At 37.4% G+C, this 18037-nt stretch overlaps 1 protein-coding gene and 1 long non-coding RNA gene across 3 annotated transcripts in view; one reads left to right on the plus strand and one right to left on the minus strand.

The window, feature by feature from the left end:
- The window catches only part of adam12b (ADAM metallopeptidase domain 12b), a 147899-nt gene that overhangs the window by 115177 nt on the left and 14685 nt on the right, over positions 1-18037 (minus strand). For both annotated transcript variants that reach the window (XM_030155523.1, XM_030155522.1), the window contains exons 2-3: positions 9113-9234; positions 5467-5540 (exon numbers count right to left, since the gene is read on the minus strand). In XM_030155523.1, coding sequence (XP_030011383.1) covers positions 5467-5540; positions 9113-9234 — 196 coding nt within the window. The remainder of the gene's footprint in view (positions 1-5466; positions 5541-9112; positions 9235-18037) is intronic.
- Positions 7928-17039, plus strand: LOC115433938 (uncharacterized). Its single transcript, XR_003937438.1, has 3 exons — positions 7928-7938; positions 14769-14774; positions 16933-17039. It is a non-coding gene; the product is annotated as an uncharacterized LOC115433938 (long non-coding RNA).

Raw genomic sequence — 18037 nt, forward strand, 5'->3', positions numbered from 1 at the left:
CAACAGAACTACTAACAATTACAAATGATCACACATTCTCCCGCATGGTGAAAAAACAGCTACTGTCAAACCAAATCTGTGAACATAATGTAATGTGATGTAAACATGTTCAGAGTGTGTGTGACGGACTGTGGTGGGAGCAATAAGAGGGAATGGTTGGATGTGAATGAATATTTTATATAGATGGAGTTATAAATATGCATTTTTTTTTTTACTGTTTTTTTAATGTTTCAGTTTTAATTAATGTCTGTTTTTTTAATGATAACATCAGCCTGCCCAGGGACTACAGGTGGAAATTAGCACTGGTGCTAGAACCTGGTACAATACAGCTCTCCTTTTTAAGGTTAATGAATATTGTGCATTGTCCCTGTCTAAATAGATACATAAAATGAAAATAAAATTATATAATGAGGTGAAAAATGATTACATTATTACATATTGCACCATTATTACATAATGCGGTGCTACAACCTATGACAGTACAACAGTGAAGGAACCCACACTGACAGCACTGGTCAGTGATTTCCACCCAAAAGGGCAGCTTTGGATACAGATAAACACATAAATACATCTGTCAGAACGGGGAAAGGCAGTGGCTTAGTACTGGCAGGTGGCAGACTTGAATTAAGATGTCTCTAAATCATGACATTTTCTTTTCATTCATCGTCATCGTCATCTTGCCCAGACAGCCCCGACCAAACAGACACACGTAGAGGTCAAAGACCACCTGTTCTGATTTGGCTGAACTGCTGAAGCGATATCAGAGGACACATCTGGTCTGACAGGGAACAGGCCGGATGGGAACGGCAGCATGTTACCAGGCCCCAGGCTGGTGACGGATGATTCACAGCTGATGCCGGGGTCACTAGAGGTCACACTGAGAATGTGGGCGGGAAAGGTCAATAGGTACAGTGTTTTTGTCCACAGAACACTGATTTTCTAAACTTACTGTTATTGACTGTGACAGTGCACACAATACAGAAATTTATGGATGAGGTAAAATATAATAGAAGGAGTCAGACTTGTAAATACTGGTGATCGGTCTGGCACTATAAACTATCATTCCTGAATGGGGATATAAACTGTCTGGTTTGGTTGGCTGGCATGAATATCTTTAAATTTATCACAATCTTCATTCAATAACTGCAAAGGGAAAAAAAACATCAAAAAGATGCTTCTTTGCCAAGGAAGTGGCAACACGCAAATGCCATAAAGAAGGGAGATGTAACTGAAATAGTTGCCCAATGACTGGATTATTCCAGCAGAGCCAGACTAAGGTCATGTCCACACTACCAAGGATAATATTCTAAACAGGTATTATATTCCTCCATTTAAAAAAAAATATCCACACAAAATTTGTTATTCAAAGTATCTAAAATGACTATAAACTGCAGACATTGTTGATATTATTGGCTGGAGACATAGACTCATGTGTCTAGCAGCAACATGTTCTTTATATTATGTAGATTTTGCCACAACACTAGTACAGGTAATCCACTGATTTACACTTGTATTATCTGTATATTATGTTCTATGTGTAAGTACATTACATAAGGATACAACAGATGTACAGATTAGGGTGTGATGCCATCGTTTTCTCTTTGTGTTCCCTATCCACATGCATACACACTTAAAATGATGTTTATATGTGAATGAGAGGCTTACACACATAGAAAAATATCAGTTTAGCAAAATATATTATATCTAGTGTTGATGGGCCATACATTTGATCAGTTTTCAGATTACCCTGATATTTGTTTTGTAAAAAGCACCTACCAAGATGTTTACTTAAATTTTTTTCTACTCTTGGCTGCTCTTGTGTAATGACTGAAATGCTCAAATGTATGATTTTCTTTGTGACGCATTCTGTTCTCCTGCTAAAGCACATTGCAAGTGACGTCAGTAGTGGTTATGTGTCATCTCAACAGACAGGCTGGCAGGAGAATCAACTGTTGTTTAGATGACTGTAGCAGCAGTGGCTTACATCTGAGCATAGACATGAGCAAAGACAATATTAACCCTTAGTGGTCCAACTGTTTCTATACAACCAGTAACTAACCATTTTCAAGTCTTAATTACCCCCCCCCCCCCCCAGAAGGCGAGGCAATGGGTATTGTTTTTGGTTTGGTTTGTTTGTTTCTTTGTTTTTGTTAACACTTTAGCAGCAAAATTATTGGTTGAATTCATACCAAACTGGGTTTATAGTTGCCAGTGACCCAGAATAGATTTCATTACATTTTGGGAAAGGTAGGTCAAAGTTAAAATTTTTTATGATTTTTTTAAAAAAATCTTCCCATTTACTTATAATGGGCGAAACATGTTTGAGGGGCGGGGTTTGTTGTGCCTGGCATCACTTGTTTAAAATACACTAGTCAACATTTGCTAGGGATCAGTTTTATATTTGCACAATAATTGATGTTGTACAATATTTTGGGTGACTTCATATATTATGTGTGTACTTTGGCTAGTCATGTAAAGAAAAATGGACCAAAAGGTAAAAAAACATACATTTTTATTGCCCTTTCAGGCAAAAGGGTGATACAACCCTAGAAATTAGAGTTCACAACAATTACTCTTCCAATTTTGTTTTCACTGAAACCACTCAGAATGTTCTGAAACACATATGGTGTGATGTCAATAATGTGTGTGGCCACCATCCGCATCCGCAGGCTGTACTCCACTGGGAAAATAAACTGTCAAGTTTCCAGAATTACACCTCCGAATATAGCAAAGTTATAGTCCTGATCCCTAGCAAATGTTGACTAGTATACTTTGAATTTTCTACACAAAAGTACACTTCAGCAAAATCACTTCCCGAATCATTCATTCTGTCCCAATAATGTGACTCAAGACATTTGGTAAAAAACAGTATTTGCAACAGTAAATATTGCAAAAATACTGTATTTAGTATGCAATATTGTGCAGCCCTACACACAGTTGTATGCATGTCTTTGCTATTTATACCATTTGTTTGTGTTTGTGCATGATGTTGTGGGGGGCAGGGTTTGTTGAGCCTGGTACCACTTGCTTTTTTACAGTGATGGTCAGCCGGTCTGAGTAACATTAGCGTCTATTATTAATACTAGACACAATTACATCACAGTGTCATTGTCATGTCTGTCGAGATTAGGGATGTAACGATATGAAAATTTCATATCATGGTTATTGTGACCAAAATTATCACAGTTATCATTATTATTGCGGTATTGTTGAAATTGTGCTCAAAATGTTGAAAAAGTACTAATACACACACTGTAATAATTTAACCAAGTTGTATTTAATAAATAAATAAATAAATAAAATAATAGGCACAATGTACCTTCTGTTGCGGAAACATTCAAATATTAAACCTTAGTGGTCTGAGCCTATTTTGTCCGTTTTTCAGTACTTTTGATTTTGCCTTTATATACTATATAAACAAATGTTTATTATACCCATGTTTAGTATCTTTTTTTCAGCACAACTTCATCTATATCAACTGCCTATTATTTTTTTCACTTTAACCTACTATATCAACATAAAAGGACAGAAAACAAAAATATATATATAAAATCTGATTTGAAAAATTTATATAATTTATTGCATAAATAACACAAAGATGCTTAACGAACCTTTTCAAAGATTTTAAAAGTGAATATTGGTTCCAAATATTAGGTATATAAAATTAACATTGTAATAAATTAAAACTATACTCAAATATTTGACATAAAAGCAGATCTCTACATAGGCGTTTTTTCCCCTAAAAGTGCGATAATCAAACACGATTATCATGATAATTAGAATTTAAACGGTAAAACTAACCGTCGGCAATTTTACCGCAGTTTATTGTTATACCGGTAATTGTTACATCCCTCGTTGAGATTATCCATTTAAATCTCAGATCTTTATAGGATCAAATATTTCACAAGGGTTTAGGTCTATGGCATGTAAAACATAAAATATATAAGTACATCAATAAAAGTAATGTTCTCGTATATTCTGAACCCCAACAAAAGTTGTAGTGTGGAAACCTCAGTGGTCTGGACTATGTTTATTTAAGAGTTACCAGTCCTGGCAGTCCATCTTGTAGTGGACCAGATCCATCATCCCAGTGTCAATATCTGTATCCCAAAGCAGCAAGATAAAATATTACACTTCCACTCCCTCTGAATAAGAAACATTGGCAGGAACAAGACCTGAATCAGCAATGCCATCATTCTAGTGAAGCTTCCTGGACAAGTATCCTGGTACTGTTTCCTTTCAATATGAAACAGTTAGCATGTGTCTATGCATCTACATATTTATGAACTCCACATGATCTCCAATCCTCGTTTCACAGTTGACTGTGTTATTTTCCGCAGTCTGGAAGGGAGTGAAGTGATGAGAGGAGAGGAAATGCAAAGGAGGGGAGGATGAGCCTGTCTTCACAGCTCTTTTCTGTCTTATTCTTTATCAGCTTTCATCTCTTGGCCCTTCAGATGGGCTGAACCATAAAAGAGTCTAATCACTAGGGGACATATTATTTCCCCCTTTCTTTAATATGCTATATTATATCCAGACACATACAACTTATACTCCTCTTGCATACATATCTTCTGCCAGCTGTGGGGTGGGTTCATTCTAAGGGTGGAACAAATCTCCATAGTTTGCTTCTGGCCTCTAAGTTTGGTTCACACCTTGTTTTCTTCTTTTTGGTAGTGGAGCATGAATACGAAAATGCCAGGAAAAAAAGTCCTGAGTTAAGGAAACCAACTAAAACTTAGAATCAAGAAAACTACAAGTAGATTAAGTTATAGTGCAACACCTAAGACAGAACAATAAACCAAGACTGGGGACAATTGTAGTGTGGATTCGGTCTCACTTGAACCCAAAAAGACCCAAACATACACTGGCCACCGAAATTTTTTACTGATATAAAACATTAAGTAGTTGTTGATCCACTAATCCTATCAATACATGTAAATAATTGTTGTAAAATGCAGTTTGTCATCTTCTCATGGTCTTCAGATATGACCCTTTTGGATGTTCAGAGGCTCCGTAGTTACCATGGAAACACTGTCATCTTCTACACCATTGACTCACCAGTAAAACCCATGGAGTTTGATAAATAACAGTGTTGTTTTTCTGTTCAGTTGATTATATATTTTACTGAAAAAGTCACATTTTCTTGCATTTTGTTTGTTTTTGATTTAATAACTCTTAACTTTAATTGAGCTTTTATGGACATCAATCATAATCAGTAAATTAGATATAGGAAAATACCTGATTTTCACTTAAGAATGCAAAAATACTGAACATAAATTAGAATAAATGGTGATAAATCACTTAAGAAAAGTTAAAAATAGGAAAAAAAAAAAAAACAATTAGGAACTGCCACAAAAGTAGCACTGGGTCTTCATGGGTTAAGGACCACTAGTTCCTGGTGTGACCAATATAATACAGGTCAGGTCTCTGCTGCTGTGGAACATGAAACAGAGGAAAACTCACTCATTTTTTTCCAGCAACAGGATCAGCTGTGTGCCTTCCGCCCGAACTAGCAGCTGGAGTGACGTGGGATAGTTCTGAAACACAAAAACATGGCATGAGTGTTGAAGCCTTGTCCGGATATTACCCACCCAGACTCTGGATTAGCATTTGTGTGAAGTTTCGCCCTACTTTGACACACAAGCTGAATACAAAGCAGGATGTGGCAAGGTACAATAGTGTGAGAGGAACAGGAAGAGACCTTTCACATCCTACAGCTCCTTGGTCTGACACAAAAGTAGGTGCAACAGAGTTTAGCTTCAAGTGTATACAGATGCAAACCTCAACAAACTTTACGGTCTCTCATAAAATGCACTGTAACGAGTCTGTTATTGACGGATATCGAAGCTGAAGGCGAATATTGCTGTGAGTCTAGCGTTGGTATTTGTTTTCAGTTGGAAAATGACACATTTTACATCAAGAGCAACTTACACTACACTGATTTATTTCTGCAAGTGCCTGAGAAAAGAAGGTGTTGAGGAGATTTATGAGACCAAAACCTGAAACAGAAGAGTGTGTGTGATATGAAATGCTTTGACACTCTTCAGAAAATTGCTTTCTTGAACAACAGGGTAGAAACAAAGACTATTCTTTCTTGTGGTCCATCAGAACATTCTTAAAGCCGAGAGCAAAGAAAGAAAAAAAAAAGGGGTAAACATGGGAAAAGGTGTGATAGAGATGGCGAGATCTTGTGAGTAACAGGAAGTATAAACTGCCAGACATGCACATTGAGAAACAGATTTGTGTTCCAATGTTTTATATTCAGAGGAAATCTGTCATCTTTCCCCAGTGACATGTCCGAGGTCTGCTGACCGGGCTTATGTTTTTTCAGCGGACTTCGGTTCTTTCTGAGGTCAGTGAGTGCTGCTGCTCTTATGTGCGTTCAGTTTTTCAGCAAAGACTATAAGCAATGACTCAGAAATACTTTCTAACTGCTCGATAACCTTCTGTTTGTACGGGGGCCGGCTAAATAAATCTGTTGTCCAGTGAGGTTTAACTCTTGGTACAGTCTCTGATAAGACAATCATAAGGTGCACGAGCGGTCACTTTAATTTGGGAAGGTCATTGTAAAGATAGCCTTCTGTAAACTCTGGTATCACCCTCAACTAAAATGCCTTAAGTCAGCAGTAGCTCCAAGTTTAAGCCTATCTGATGTGGTCCAAACTGGCTGAATTATTAATTACTTCCATTTCGATAAGTAAGATGTTACTTTTTCCCTGATGCCCAGAAAAAGTGACAGGTTTTCCTACAGTACAGACAGTATACAATTTTTGCAATTAACATCACTGCCCTTCACTTACTGACTTTGACACAGGCGCACAAAGCTAGAAAAACACAACTCTCCCAGACGATGACTTCCCTGCACCAGGAAAAATGTTTGATTGCTTTGGGAGTTCTTTACACCTACGCATTTCCCTCCTCTGGAAAAGTTTCCTTAAGTTGTGGTGGGGGGATGCTGAACTTCAAACATTTTATTTCCAGCATTAGTAGGTCGGGTATGTTGGTTTTTCCTGCCTAAGCACACAAGAGTGAGTCCAGAAAGGGCTGAATCGAGCGTGCATATGTGCTATATACGCATCTTTTTTTTTCTAATTTCATTGTTTTACGTAATGATTCACTGAAGGAAAAAACAAGACACGATCAGTATAAGTATGAGTATGAGGTGTCACCACAGTTTTTTTTTTTTTTTTTTTTACTGCAGCAGGTTAGTGCACTGCTGACTGGCAGAACTGATGAAAGCCTGACAAGGTTCTTAAATTGTTTCACAGTGTGTACCGCCTACGGGCCTAACTTGCATTCAACAAACAAAGGCGGGCACATTCAAAGCAAAGAAGAAGGAGCTAGCAGGGAGAGAAACCACAACAGGGAAAGAGCAGTGGATAAACATAGCTGAGGAAAGGGGATTTCTACTGAAGAAGTCGAACAGGAACAAGGGAAAGAGGCACATATTATGGTTATGTCAAAGATAAAGCCAGATTATCTGTACTTGGCTGAATTCTTGGGGGTGCACTGGCATCAGGTCGGTTGCTTCCTGAGCCAGAAGTGATAGTTTACTTTTTTTAAACAGAATTATGCATTTTTTAAACATTTCCCTGTGGTCTACATAAACTGTAAATGCTATGTTTGGGTTTAAATTCGTCATTAACTCAACTCCACTGGTCCATTTTCAACCCTATTTCTGAGCAATGACACCAGAAAAGTTGTTTTGAGCGGTAAATCCTTTAAATGCAAATGAGCCACTTCACCCCCCCCCCCCCCCCTCCAGGTTTGTTGGCTGTGCTGCTCTGTCCCATTCAACGATCTCAGCATTATAAGTAATTGACTCGAAGTTTGGACATATTTTCGGTATGGATGACAACCGCTGCTGCTGACCAACAATTATGGCGTACGCGGAGAAATGTTTGTTGGAAGTCCTGACCTATATGTGCAAATGTCGTCTAACAAATTAAGCAGAAATTAAATGGGTTGTAGAAATCCACTTGATTTTTGCCAAAATGAATATAAAGTAGGGCTGCATGAAATTAGAATAAACTGACGTTGCAATTTTTTTTAACCCTGCGATATACAGGGTGGGGAAGCAAAATTTACAATATTTTGAGGCAGGGATTGAAAGACAGTGTATGACCCATTAGTTTATTGAAAGTCATGAGAATTTATTTGCCACAAGAAAATTTACATAATAGAAAATGTTTTTATTCTATGTGTCCTCCTTCTTTCTCAATAACTGCCTTCACACGCTTCCTGAAACTTGCGCAAGTGTTCCTCAAATATTCGGGTGACAACTTCTCCCATTCTTCTTTAATAGTATCTTCCAGACTTTCTCGTAATAGTTTTGCTCATAGTCATTCTCTTCTTTACATTATAAACAGTCTTTATGGACACTCCAACTATTTTTGAAATCTCCTTTGGTGTGATGAACATTTAGTTGTTTTTTCTCAGCAGGCACTACGTCAGTTGTTTTGAAACCAAACATATATTGATGTCATAATCATACCTAACACTATTATCCATACCTTTTCAGAAACTTTTGCCCATATGAGTAATCAGGAAAGCAAACGTCAAAGAGTGTGTGATTTGCTGAATGCACTCGTCACACCAAAGGAGATTTCAAAAATAGTTGGAGTGTCCATAAAGACTGTTTATAATGTAAAGAAGAGAATGACTATGAGCAAAACTATTACGAGAAAGTCTGGAAGATACTATTAAAGAAGAATGGGAGAAGTTGTCACCCGAATATTTGAGGAACACTTGCGCAAGTTTCAGGAAGCGTGTGAAGGCAGTTATTGAGAAAGAAGGAGGACACATAGAATAAAAACATTTTCTATTATGTAAATTTTCCTTTGGCAAATGAATTCTCATGACTTTCAATAAACTAATTGGTCATACACTGTCTTTCAATCCCTGCCTCAAAATATCGTAAATTTTGCTTCCCCACCCTGTATACAGCACTTTGGTCCACTGCAGTTGTTTTAAAGTGCTTTACAAATAAAGTTGGATTGGATTAGGGTCCCCAAATACACAAATAAATGTACCACAGACTAATAAAAGTTGGTTTAGCTGAATATAACCCCTTTAAGTCATGCAGCTGGGTTGTCATTTAAGTATTTACCCCAGTTTTGAGCTGGCTGAGAGGTCTGCGCTCCTGGCCTTGCAGTAGTAGCGGTATGGTGGTCTCATAGCGTTCTGGTTTTGCTGTGTCGTCCAGCTTTCCTCCTTTGTCCGTACGACTTCCTGTAAAAACACATAGCAAAAGCCAATTTAGAGTAAGATCAAACTCTGCTATCTCACATGCAGGGGCGCTCTCATGGATTTTCGTTAACAGGCATGCAGACAAAGGGGTCACAAATGTGCGTCAATATTGTTCTGCTAAATTCTCAATAATTCAAGCACACCGATAATGTTTCAGACAAAGAAAAGCTCACAACAAAGGCACGTAAGCCTCACACACACACATACACACACACCAGTCTGCACTATTGAAGACTTGTAGACCCCACTGTGTAGAGAAAGAGTAAAAGCTCACTCTTGTTCCTGTTAGGAGATGTGCTGTCCCCTAAAGGGCCTCTGCAATAAGACCACAGCCACAGACAGAGCATCAATTATAGATGCTCTCACACAGTTTATGAGGAACTCAGTCTTTTGCTATCTCTGGACAGGAATAGAGTTAGAAGAAAAAAAAACAAGTGGCAGAAAGAAATTGTCCTTCCTAGTTCTTATTTTGTTTTTATCTTTTCCTTTTGTACTTCATATAGTGGGTCACAAAATGGCACAGCTGTTTCCTTTTGATATCTTTCTCTTCTTCTTTGCGTCCCCCCCCTTAAACATCGCATTTACTCCTTTAAGCTCACACTGAAGAAAAATTATTAAAGTTTGAAGCCAATTATGTTAATTAGCTGTCAAAGGAATTCTCGCCCAGACATTTATGGTATGGGAGTTTTAGGGTAAAATATAAAGTGGATCAGTGGCTTCAAGGAGAATATGAGAATCACAGTCGCATTTCCCTTCTGCATTTTCAGCATCTCTCTCAGACGACTGAGGCTGTCCCTAATGCTCCCACAGCCTTACTGAGCATGTCTGCATTGAAGCGGGCCCAGCAGGCTTCCTATGGAGCCCCATTAAATGTTACAAACCCAGAGAGGAGCTGGAGACACAGGAGTCGACCATGTGAGGATCTGGTAGGAGGCAGTGAGTGCAAAAGGAAGAGGTTGTTTGAGGTTTCACCCTCCTGCTATCAGTAAAAGAACACTGACAGAACATGATGCGCCTCTGTTTACGCCACGTCTGCTAATCCCTCAAGATACAAACGTAAAGCAACTGCGAGGGTATGTGTAATGTCACGCAGGGTACAAGAGAGTTTAGTAGAACATTGAGCAGCGATAGTGTCTGACATTTTATTTACTCTTCCTCCCTCTTTCCCCCTGGCTGGCAACATAATCTTTCTTAACCTCTCTGTCTCTTAAATGTCTGATGTTGCTTGTCTTCAGAGACCAGATTCAGTGATGACGTGAAGGCATTTCTTATAAGCGTGCCCTGCACTCTGAGTGTGGCCCGGCTCCTCGTTTATCCTCAGTCCATATTAAGCTTAACAGGAACATAAAAAGGGACCTCCTTTATTTAATGGGCTATTTGAGCATGTGCCGACAGTAGTTTGTTGGTTTTAGTGGTGCATGAAAACCACGTTAGACAGACGGAGCTGCATGACTGAGACCACAGGCTGTGGTTAGAGTGCTATTAAAAAGGCGCTAAAAAAGGAAAGTCAAGCAGACTTATTGTTAATAAAGGACTTCAACGCTTCCACTGCTGCAGTTCACTTAGAGCTCTGTGATGCTGAGAGAGCTTGTGTTAATTAAACAAGAAGAATGCAAAGAGAGGACTAATTGTTTGAATAAATGTGTTTGAATAAAAAAAAAAAAAACTTTCCAAATCGCACATATTGAAACATATTCCTGCTGTTTACACTGTATCACATGTCCACATCTACATATTTTATGTATATTTTATCTCATTATTATTTTTTCTACTGCAAGTCTTTCTATTTTATTTTATTCCAAGCTATGCACAGTTTGCACAGGAGTGCCTGTTGCAATTTCATTTCACTGAGTGTACCTGTACATCCACATGGGACAAATAAAGATCTTGAATCTGTGTGTTATGTGTTTAAGACGTGTGTGTTAACAGAACAAACTAGGAGCAGGAATAACAGGATAACAGTGGACTCATGATATTATGATTGTGTGATACTGTCTGGGGCACTGTAAAAGGGGGGTAAACATGACAAATTCATGGGGCCCAGCATTTCTGGGGGGCCCATAGAGCAGAGGAGGGGGTCCAGTGGATACTGGTTAGAAGTTGTGAAAATTTTGTGTAAGATCCGCTGTATAATAGACATAGAAACTGGGAGTTGGACGATGAAAGCATGTTAAGTTTCACTTTCACTGCATGCCAGCGTCAGATACGTTAGTTGTGGACCCCCCACACATACATACACACATCGTTTAGCTCTCATGGGGCCCACAATTGCTAGCGGCGCCCCAGAGTACCGTGATACATTGTAAGACAATCATATATGAGAGAAGAAAGAATAAGAAAATACACCCAAAGGGGTTATATGTAGTATATCTAATTTCAAATATATAAAAATGACCCAAATTTAAAAAAAAACAAACTATAATTAGAGTGTTTACCAAAAAGAGCTCCGCAGTTATGTAGTCGACATGAAAGTACAAATGAGGAAATCGATAGGGGAATCGATGACTGATATTTGATGGGAGACCAATATGATATGTTTATGTTTATGTTTATGCATTTGGCAGATGCTTTTTTCCGAAGCGACTTACAGGGGAAAACCAATCAAATCACTCAATCAATCAAATTTTATTTATATAGCGCCAGATCACAAAAAAGTTATCTCATGACACTTTATATATAGAGTTGGTCAAAACCAGACTCTAAGCCAATTTACAGAAACCCAACAGAATCCTCCATATTGTGTATATTGTATGATGCAATACATTGCCATATCAATATTTCTCCCCACTAGAACAAGCTGCTTAAACATCAAAGTCTGTCTGTAACATCCCAACATCGTTTCCCAAGAAGCGGCATTCCTCAGAACAGCAAAGCAAAATGACATTTATGATTATTCCCATTGGCTCGCTCTTCCTCAGGACCCTTTGAAACTCGAACCAAAACTGGGTTAATCCCACGTGTTTTCTGGAGAGATTCTTGATTGCGAAGCCAAGTACAGTTGTATCCTATATTAGACACATGGGGGAATGTGCTATGGTTTCTACATCTACAAAACACAAGTCTGCTTGGCAGCCACAAACACCCCCCCCTCCTCCTCCTCCTCTGTCTTTGTACACTTCTACAAACCATTTCCCTTTAAAAGCCAATGATGCTCTGATGATCTAAGCAGGACATTTTGCTTTCTGCCATTTTAGTATTCACCTTAAAGCAGATCTTTATCACCAATTAACTGGTAGGTAATGTGACTTCAAGCTGTGGCTGATGCCCACTTTGCTCAGCAGGGTGGGACGCAGCAACAATATAAACAAGAAAAAAATAACACATAAATACTTGAGTCAAAAGGAGAACACTACTTTTCAGTCAAGAGAAATTCAATTTGATTACTTTCTATTAATGTTACCCGCTGCGTCAAACAGCTTCCCTGATGCTTTTCATTCTTATTTGTTAATTTATTTATTTTTTCTAATCTTTTTAAGAGATTAGGGTGTGGGGAGATGATAGCGTGAGGAGGGGCCGATACTATATGTGCATAAGTAATGGATTATAACGCATTAATGCAGTATTATCTTGCATTCCCTTGAGAATATAGTAGAATATAGTAGCTTTTCATTCTTATACTATATCTGCTTCTTCAGCAATGTTACCATGGGCGACGTGTAAACAAGAGAATGAACAGGCAGGCGCAGAATGTAAGGAAGGTCATAAGGAGGGGGTGAAGGACAAGCTGAGCTATAGAAGAAAAAATACCTGGAGAGAAAACGAACAAGCAATCAACCATCACAATGGGAATTCAGAGACCGTCTGCTGTCTGATTACCTTAAAACACATTAGCATACAATCTGCATTCGGAGTATATGTGCAATGCCTTAAAAGTACTTATTCTTCTTAATATATGATTCACTTCAGTGGGACACGTTGTAAACATTACCTACATTCATCTAACAGTTGATTAGTGAGGAGTTTCTGTTTTACTCCTCCATCAGACACAAAGCAACATTAGCATTGATTCCGTTAATTGGTCACATTTTTCACTAGTTCCCCCACTAGTCACTGCCTGTGTCATGTTGTGGTAGGCGGGGGTTTTCACAGCCTTTTCATTGAAACAAGCTGCTTATTAGCAAAATAGGGGGTAACCAATATGTTTTTTTAAGGGTCAGTAGACATTAGTAAGCACAAAGATAGATTAACAGTATTTGGAACTGGTAGACTGTATATTAGCAAATTTCGGTGTCAAAATTTAGAGCACGTCAAACCCAAAATTTCACAAATCAAATAAAAACTGGGAAATACTGGGACACATTACATCTACAGTTCTTTGGATTTCCCATTCCTGATGATTTGAAGTATTATCTAAAGAAAAATGTTCACATCACTTGTCAGGATTATCACGATTAATGTCAAATTCATATTTTCTTGTAAAATTAAAGCTGGATTTTCATCATGAGCGAGAGTTGAAGAAGCCAGATGATTACTCGCAGCTTAAAATTTTTGATCAGTATATGACAAATATATATTCAATGGGTCCTAACTTTGCAAAACATGAAATGCAGATGAATAATGTTTTGAGCCTGTTTGAGTCTGTTTAGCCCCCATTTACACATTTGATGTTTGTCAGTTTAAAAGATCATTTTAATAGTCACAAATGTTGCAGTTTATGGTAAAGAAATAGTCTAGTTTTTTGTTAAAGACCTGAATGGACTGAATCTTTCATTGCACATGATACCACCAAAACCAAAAGGCGACCTTGCTGCATTTTACCTTAATCCTTTCCTGGGACGCCATTACCAATTGTGGATCCCATGAAGGTAAACGCTGTGGGCCCTTTGGAAAAAACATTATCTTGAAATAATGTGTCGTAATAGCTGGGGGGGGGTCATAGTGTAAGGACTGAAGGTATAGTGGTGCGTTTCATAACGTAAAAACTGCAACTGGCGAGAATATGAAAGTCAAACTTAACTTTGGGCATCCGACTCACGGCTTCTGTGCCTTTCTTTTACTCTACTTACTTATTTCTAACCTATGTTTTCACCAACCCCCCCCTTATGGCACCCCAGACCCTTTCATGCATAGTGGTCACTACAGTGGACAGCTATTCTCCATCTGTTCTCTTGTATATTCATGGGTTTTGTTGTTTTAGTTCCATATCAGCCAACACAGTGGACACTTACGCACCATCCCATACACCACAGGTGTCAAACATACGGCCTGGGGGCCAAATCCGGCCCGCCAATACGTCCAGTCTGGCCCTTAGGATGAATTTGTGAAATGCAAAAATTATAATGAAGATATTAACAATCAAGTATGTGAAATCATTTTAGGTCAATTCAATCTGAAGTGGATCAAACCAGTAAAATACAATAATAACAATCTATAAATAATGAAAAACATAAATTTTTGTCTTTTTTTTTGTGTAAAAAAAGGAAAATTACACAAAAATATTTATATTTACAGACTATCCTTTTACAAAAAATGTGAAAAACCTGAACAAATATGAACAATATGAAATTTCTTATGAGACGTATGTGGAATTTTACCAATATTCTGCCTGTTACTAAATATTTTGTGTATTTGTAAATCCACTGTGATCTGTAAGTTGTGATGCACATGTATAAATGACAAACTAAAGTGTAATATTGTTAAAATTGCACTTATTTTTCTTAAGAATTTTCAGGTTGTTCATATTTGTTCATGCTATGTTCAAGTACAGTTCGTAGATGTAAGCATTTTCATCACAGAATTTTACTTTTTTCACTCAAAAACACAGAGAAAACTTTGGCGTTGACATTATTTATAAGTTCTTAAGCTATTATTTATATCATTTTACTGGTCCGGCCCACTTTAGATCATATTAGGCTGAATGTGGCCCCTGAACTAAAATGAGTTTGACACCCCTGCCATACACTGACATTCATACCATTACTATAACTTTGCTGTTCTTGGTAAACCTGATCTGCACTAACATGTATGATCAAATGTGACAAAACATCAGATTAGCGGCATTAAAAATATTTTTATTTCGTACTTTTAACGCAGCATATCACTTTCTGATATTGAATTTTCAATACATGTTTCTTTGCTTCGAAAAATAAATACATGGCATCCAGCTGAGTGGACATTTTTGGAACTAGGTTCATTAAAAAAATTCAATCGCATTGTATTTTTCATGCCTAAAGAGGAATAAAAACAATCAGGACAAAAATCTTGACTAAGGTTCTCATAATTAATGCGTGAAAGGGTTTATCTTTGAGAGAGAGGTGAGAAAGTATTAAAACAGGTCAAAGTCACTTAAAGTCTGGTCATGTTGAAGCTGCACCAACTTCTCCACTGACGGAACAATTGCAATGATGTCACCTCTGGAATTGTCTGGTGTGTAGTCTATATATTTACATATTTTCACTGTCTGACACTTCAACAGTTTTACCAGGAATTGTGACTTTTTGGACTCTTTCATACTTTTCCACCAAATTATCTATTAAATTGACATATATAAATGGCCGCATAAATCAAACTGGAATAAAAAAATTACTTCTTTCATCACTGATTATAATCTTAGAAAGACATTTATTGCAATAATACTTATAGCATTTTTCATTATAATTTTGTAGCCCAGGCCCCTGTTAACAATGAAACTCCTGAATTTAATGTGTACAACAAGCAAGTGCTATAATAAATAAATGTTTCTCTTGTTTCTGTCTGCTATTACTTGCAACCTGCAAGCAATCAGATTATACATTTTCTAATCTGAAAACCACAGACTGGTGGCTTCACACAGACAGCAGCTGCATCAGAGAAATACACAAACAATTTTACTTTAATAAAATGAATCTGATAACCAGTCAACATCTTATCATGAACCAACACAAACAATGAAGTAACTCAACATGAAACAAAAGGTCAGTGAATAATTTGCCCACGTGGGAGTTCATGTTTATGCTTTATGTTAATTTAGTGAAACTATAAGCAACATATTAATAGAGTAAAGTAATTCCATCCTAATTTGCAGACTGGTGAAAACATGTAATACAATGTTAACACCACTTAATTCAGGATTTATAGGAGTGATATTTTGCTTTTTTAAATGGAATTATGCATTTTAACATTTCCCTGTGGTCTACATAAACTGTGAATGCTATGCTTGGGTCTGAAGTCTTCATTAATTCAACTCCACAGGTCCATCTCCAACCCTATTTCTGAGTAATGACACTAGAAAGGTCGTTTTGAGCGCTGGCCCTTTAAATACAAATCAGCCACTTCATGCCCCGCCCCCTCCAGGTTGTTGGCTGTGCTGCTCTGTCCCATTCAGCCACTTGAGTTCGTTAATACAACCAACAACTGAACATTTTAAGTTATCAGCTCGAAGTTTGGATATATTTTCAGTATGGACTACAACCACTGCTGCTGATAAACAATGATGTTGTACTCGGAGAAATGTTCGGCGGAAGTCTTGACCTTATGTGTGTAAATGTTGTGATGTAACTAGTTATAAAACGAAAGGAATTGAAACGGGTTGTGGAAACCTGGAGGGTTCAAATTCAAACTCTTTGAGGGTCCAAATTAGGGTCGGAATACACAAATACCAACGACTAATAAAAGTGGGTTTAGCAAAATATGACCCCTTTAGGACCAGAGACATAAAAGGCACAAGATGACAAAAGACGCAATATTTGGCAGCATGGATAGCACTGGTCTATGAGTAAAATGCCTCCAGAATAAAAGTAGTGAAACTTTACCAAGTTTGTGTCACTGATAAGGAAAAATTCAGTCCAAAATGCTGTTTGGTTGTAATTACCTCCACCAGGAGGTATTGTGATCACTTTGCTTTGTGTGTTTGTTTGTTTGTTTGTTTGTTTGTTTGTTTGTTTGTTTGTTTGTTTGTTTGTTTGTTAGCAACTTTACGGGAAAACTATTACAACCATCTTTACCAAATTTTACCCACAGATAGGCCTAGGCCCTGGGATGAACCCATTAAATTTTGGGCCAAGTCGGCCAAAGTTCAAGGTCACAGCAAGGTCACAAATCTCAAATTTTCCTATCTCTCATCACTGAGCACTTTTAAAAAATTCATAAAAAATACAAAACGATTCCAATTAGCCTTCAATTTGATACACCCGTAGCTTATAACAATATCTTGTATGTGGCACAAAATTGTCAACATCCACTGTGGAATGTGGACTCTGTGGACATTTCAACTTAACAGTGAAAATCCCATTTATGACACATTTTTCATTATAACAACAAAAATATTGAGTGGAATTTAATATAATTTGAAATACACATGACTGGTACCAAGCTTCAACTTTTTCTGCTGTATGGAACAACCTTCAAACTGTTTAATTTAAAAAGAAATGTTCAATCCACACATGCACACCGTTCGAGGTGCTTGGCGGAGGTTTGCGTTCTCTGAACACTTGTTTCCAATTTGTAATTTGGTCACAAGGTGAAATTCTGAGGATTAATGATAGAATGGGTTTTACTGAAAAGGAATGTTTGCCTCAGAGCTTCTAGATGTACTTTAAAACACTGTCTCTACATTACAATACATTCACCTTTAAGGTTCTGTCTAGTTGAACATTTAGACATCTATTGTATAAATGTACATTAACCAATAAATAACACTTCATCATATACATCATACATTGAAAACATCACCTATCCAGCACTTTTGTCATTTGTTTTCTAATTTAGCTCATTAAAGTATGTCAGATTTAGCACATTTAATCTCTAAATCAGATATTTTCTAAAAAAAAAAAAAAAAAAAATAGACCAGTGTAGTTACCAACCCTAG

The sequence above is a fragment of the Sphaeramia orbicularis genome, chromosome 15, assembly GCF_902148855.1.
Source record: "Sphaeramia orbicularis chromosome 15, fSphaOr1.1, whole genome shotgun sequence".
Classification (NCBI taxonomy): domain Eukaryota; kingdom Metazoa; phylum Chordata; class Actinopteri; order Kurtiformes; family Apogonidae; genus Sphaeramia; species Sphaeramia orbicularis.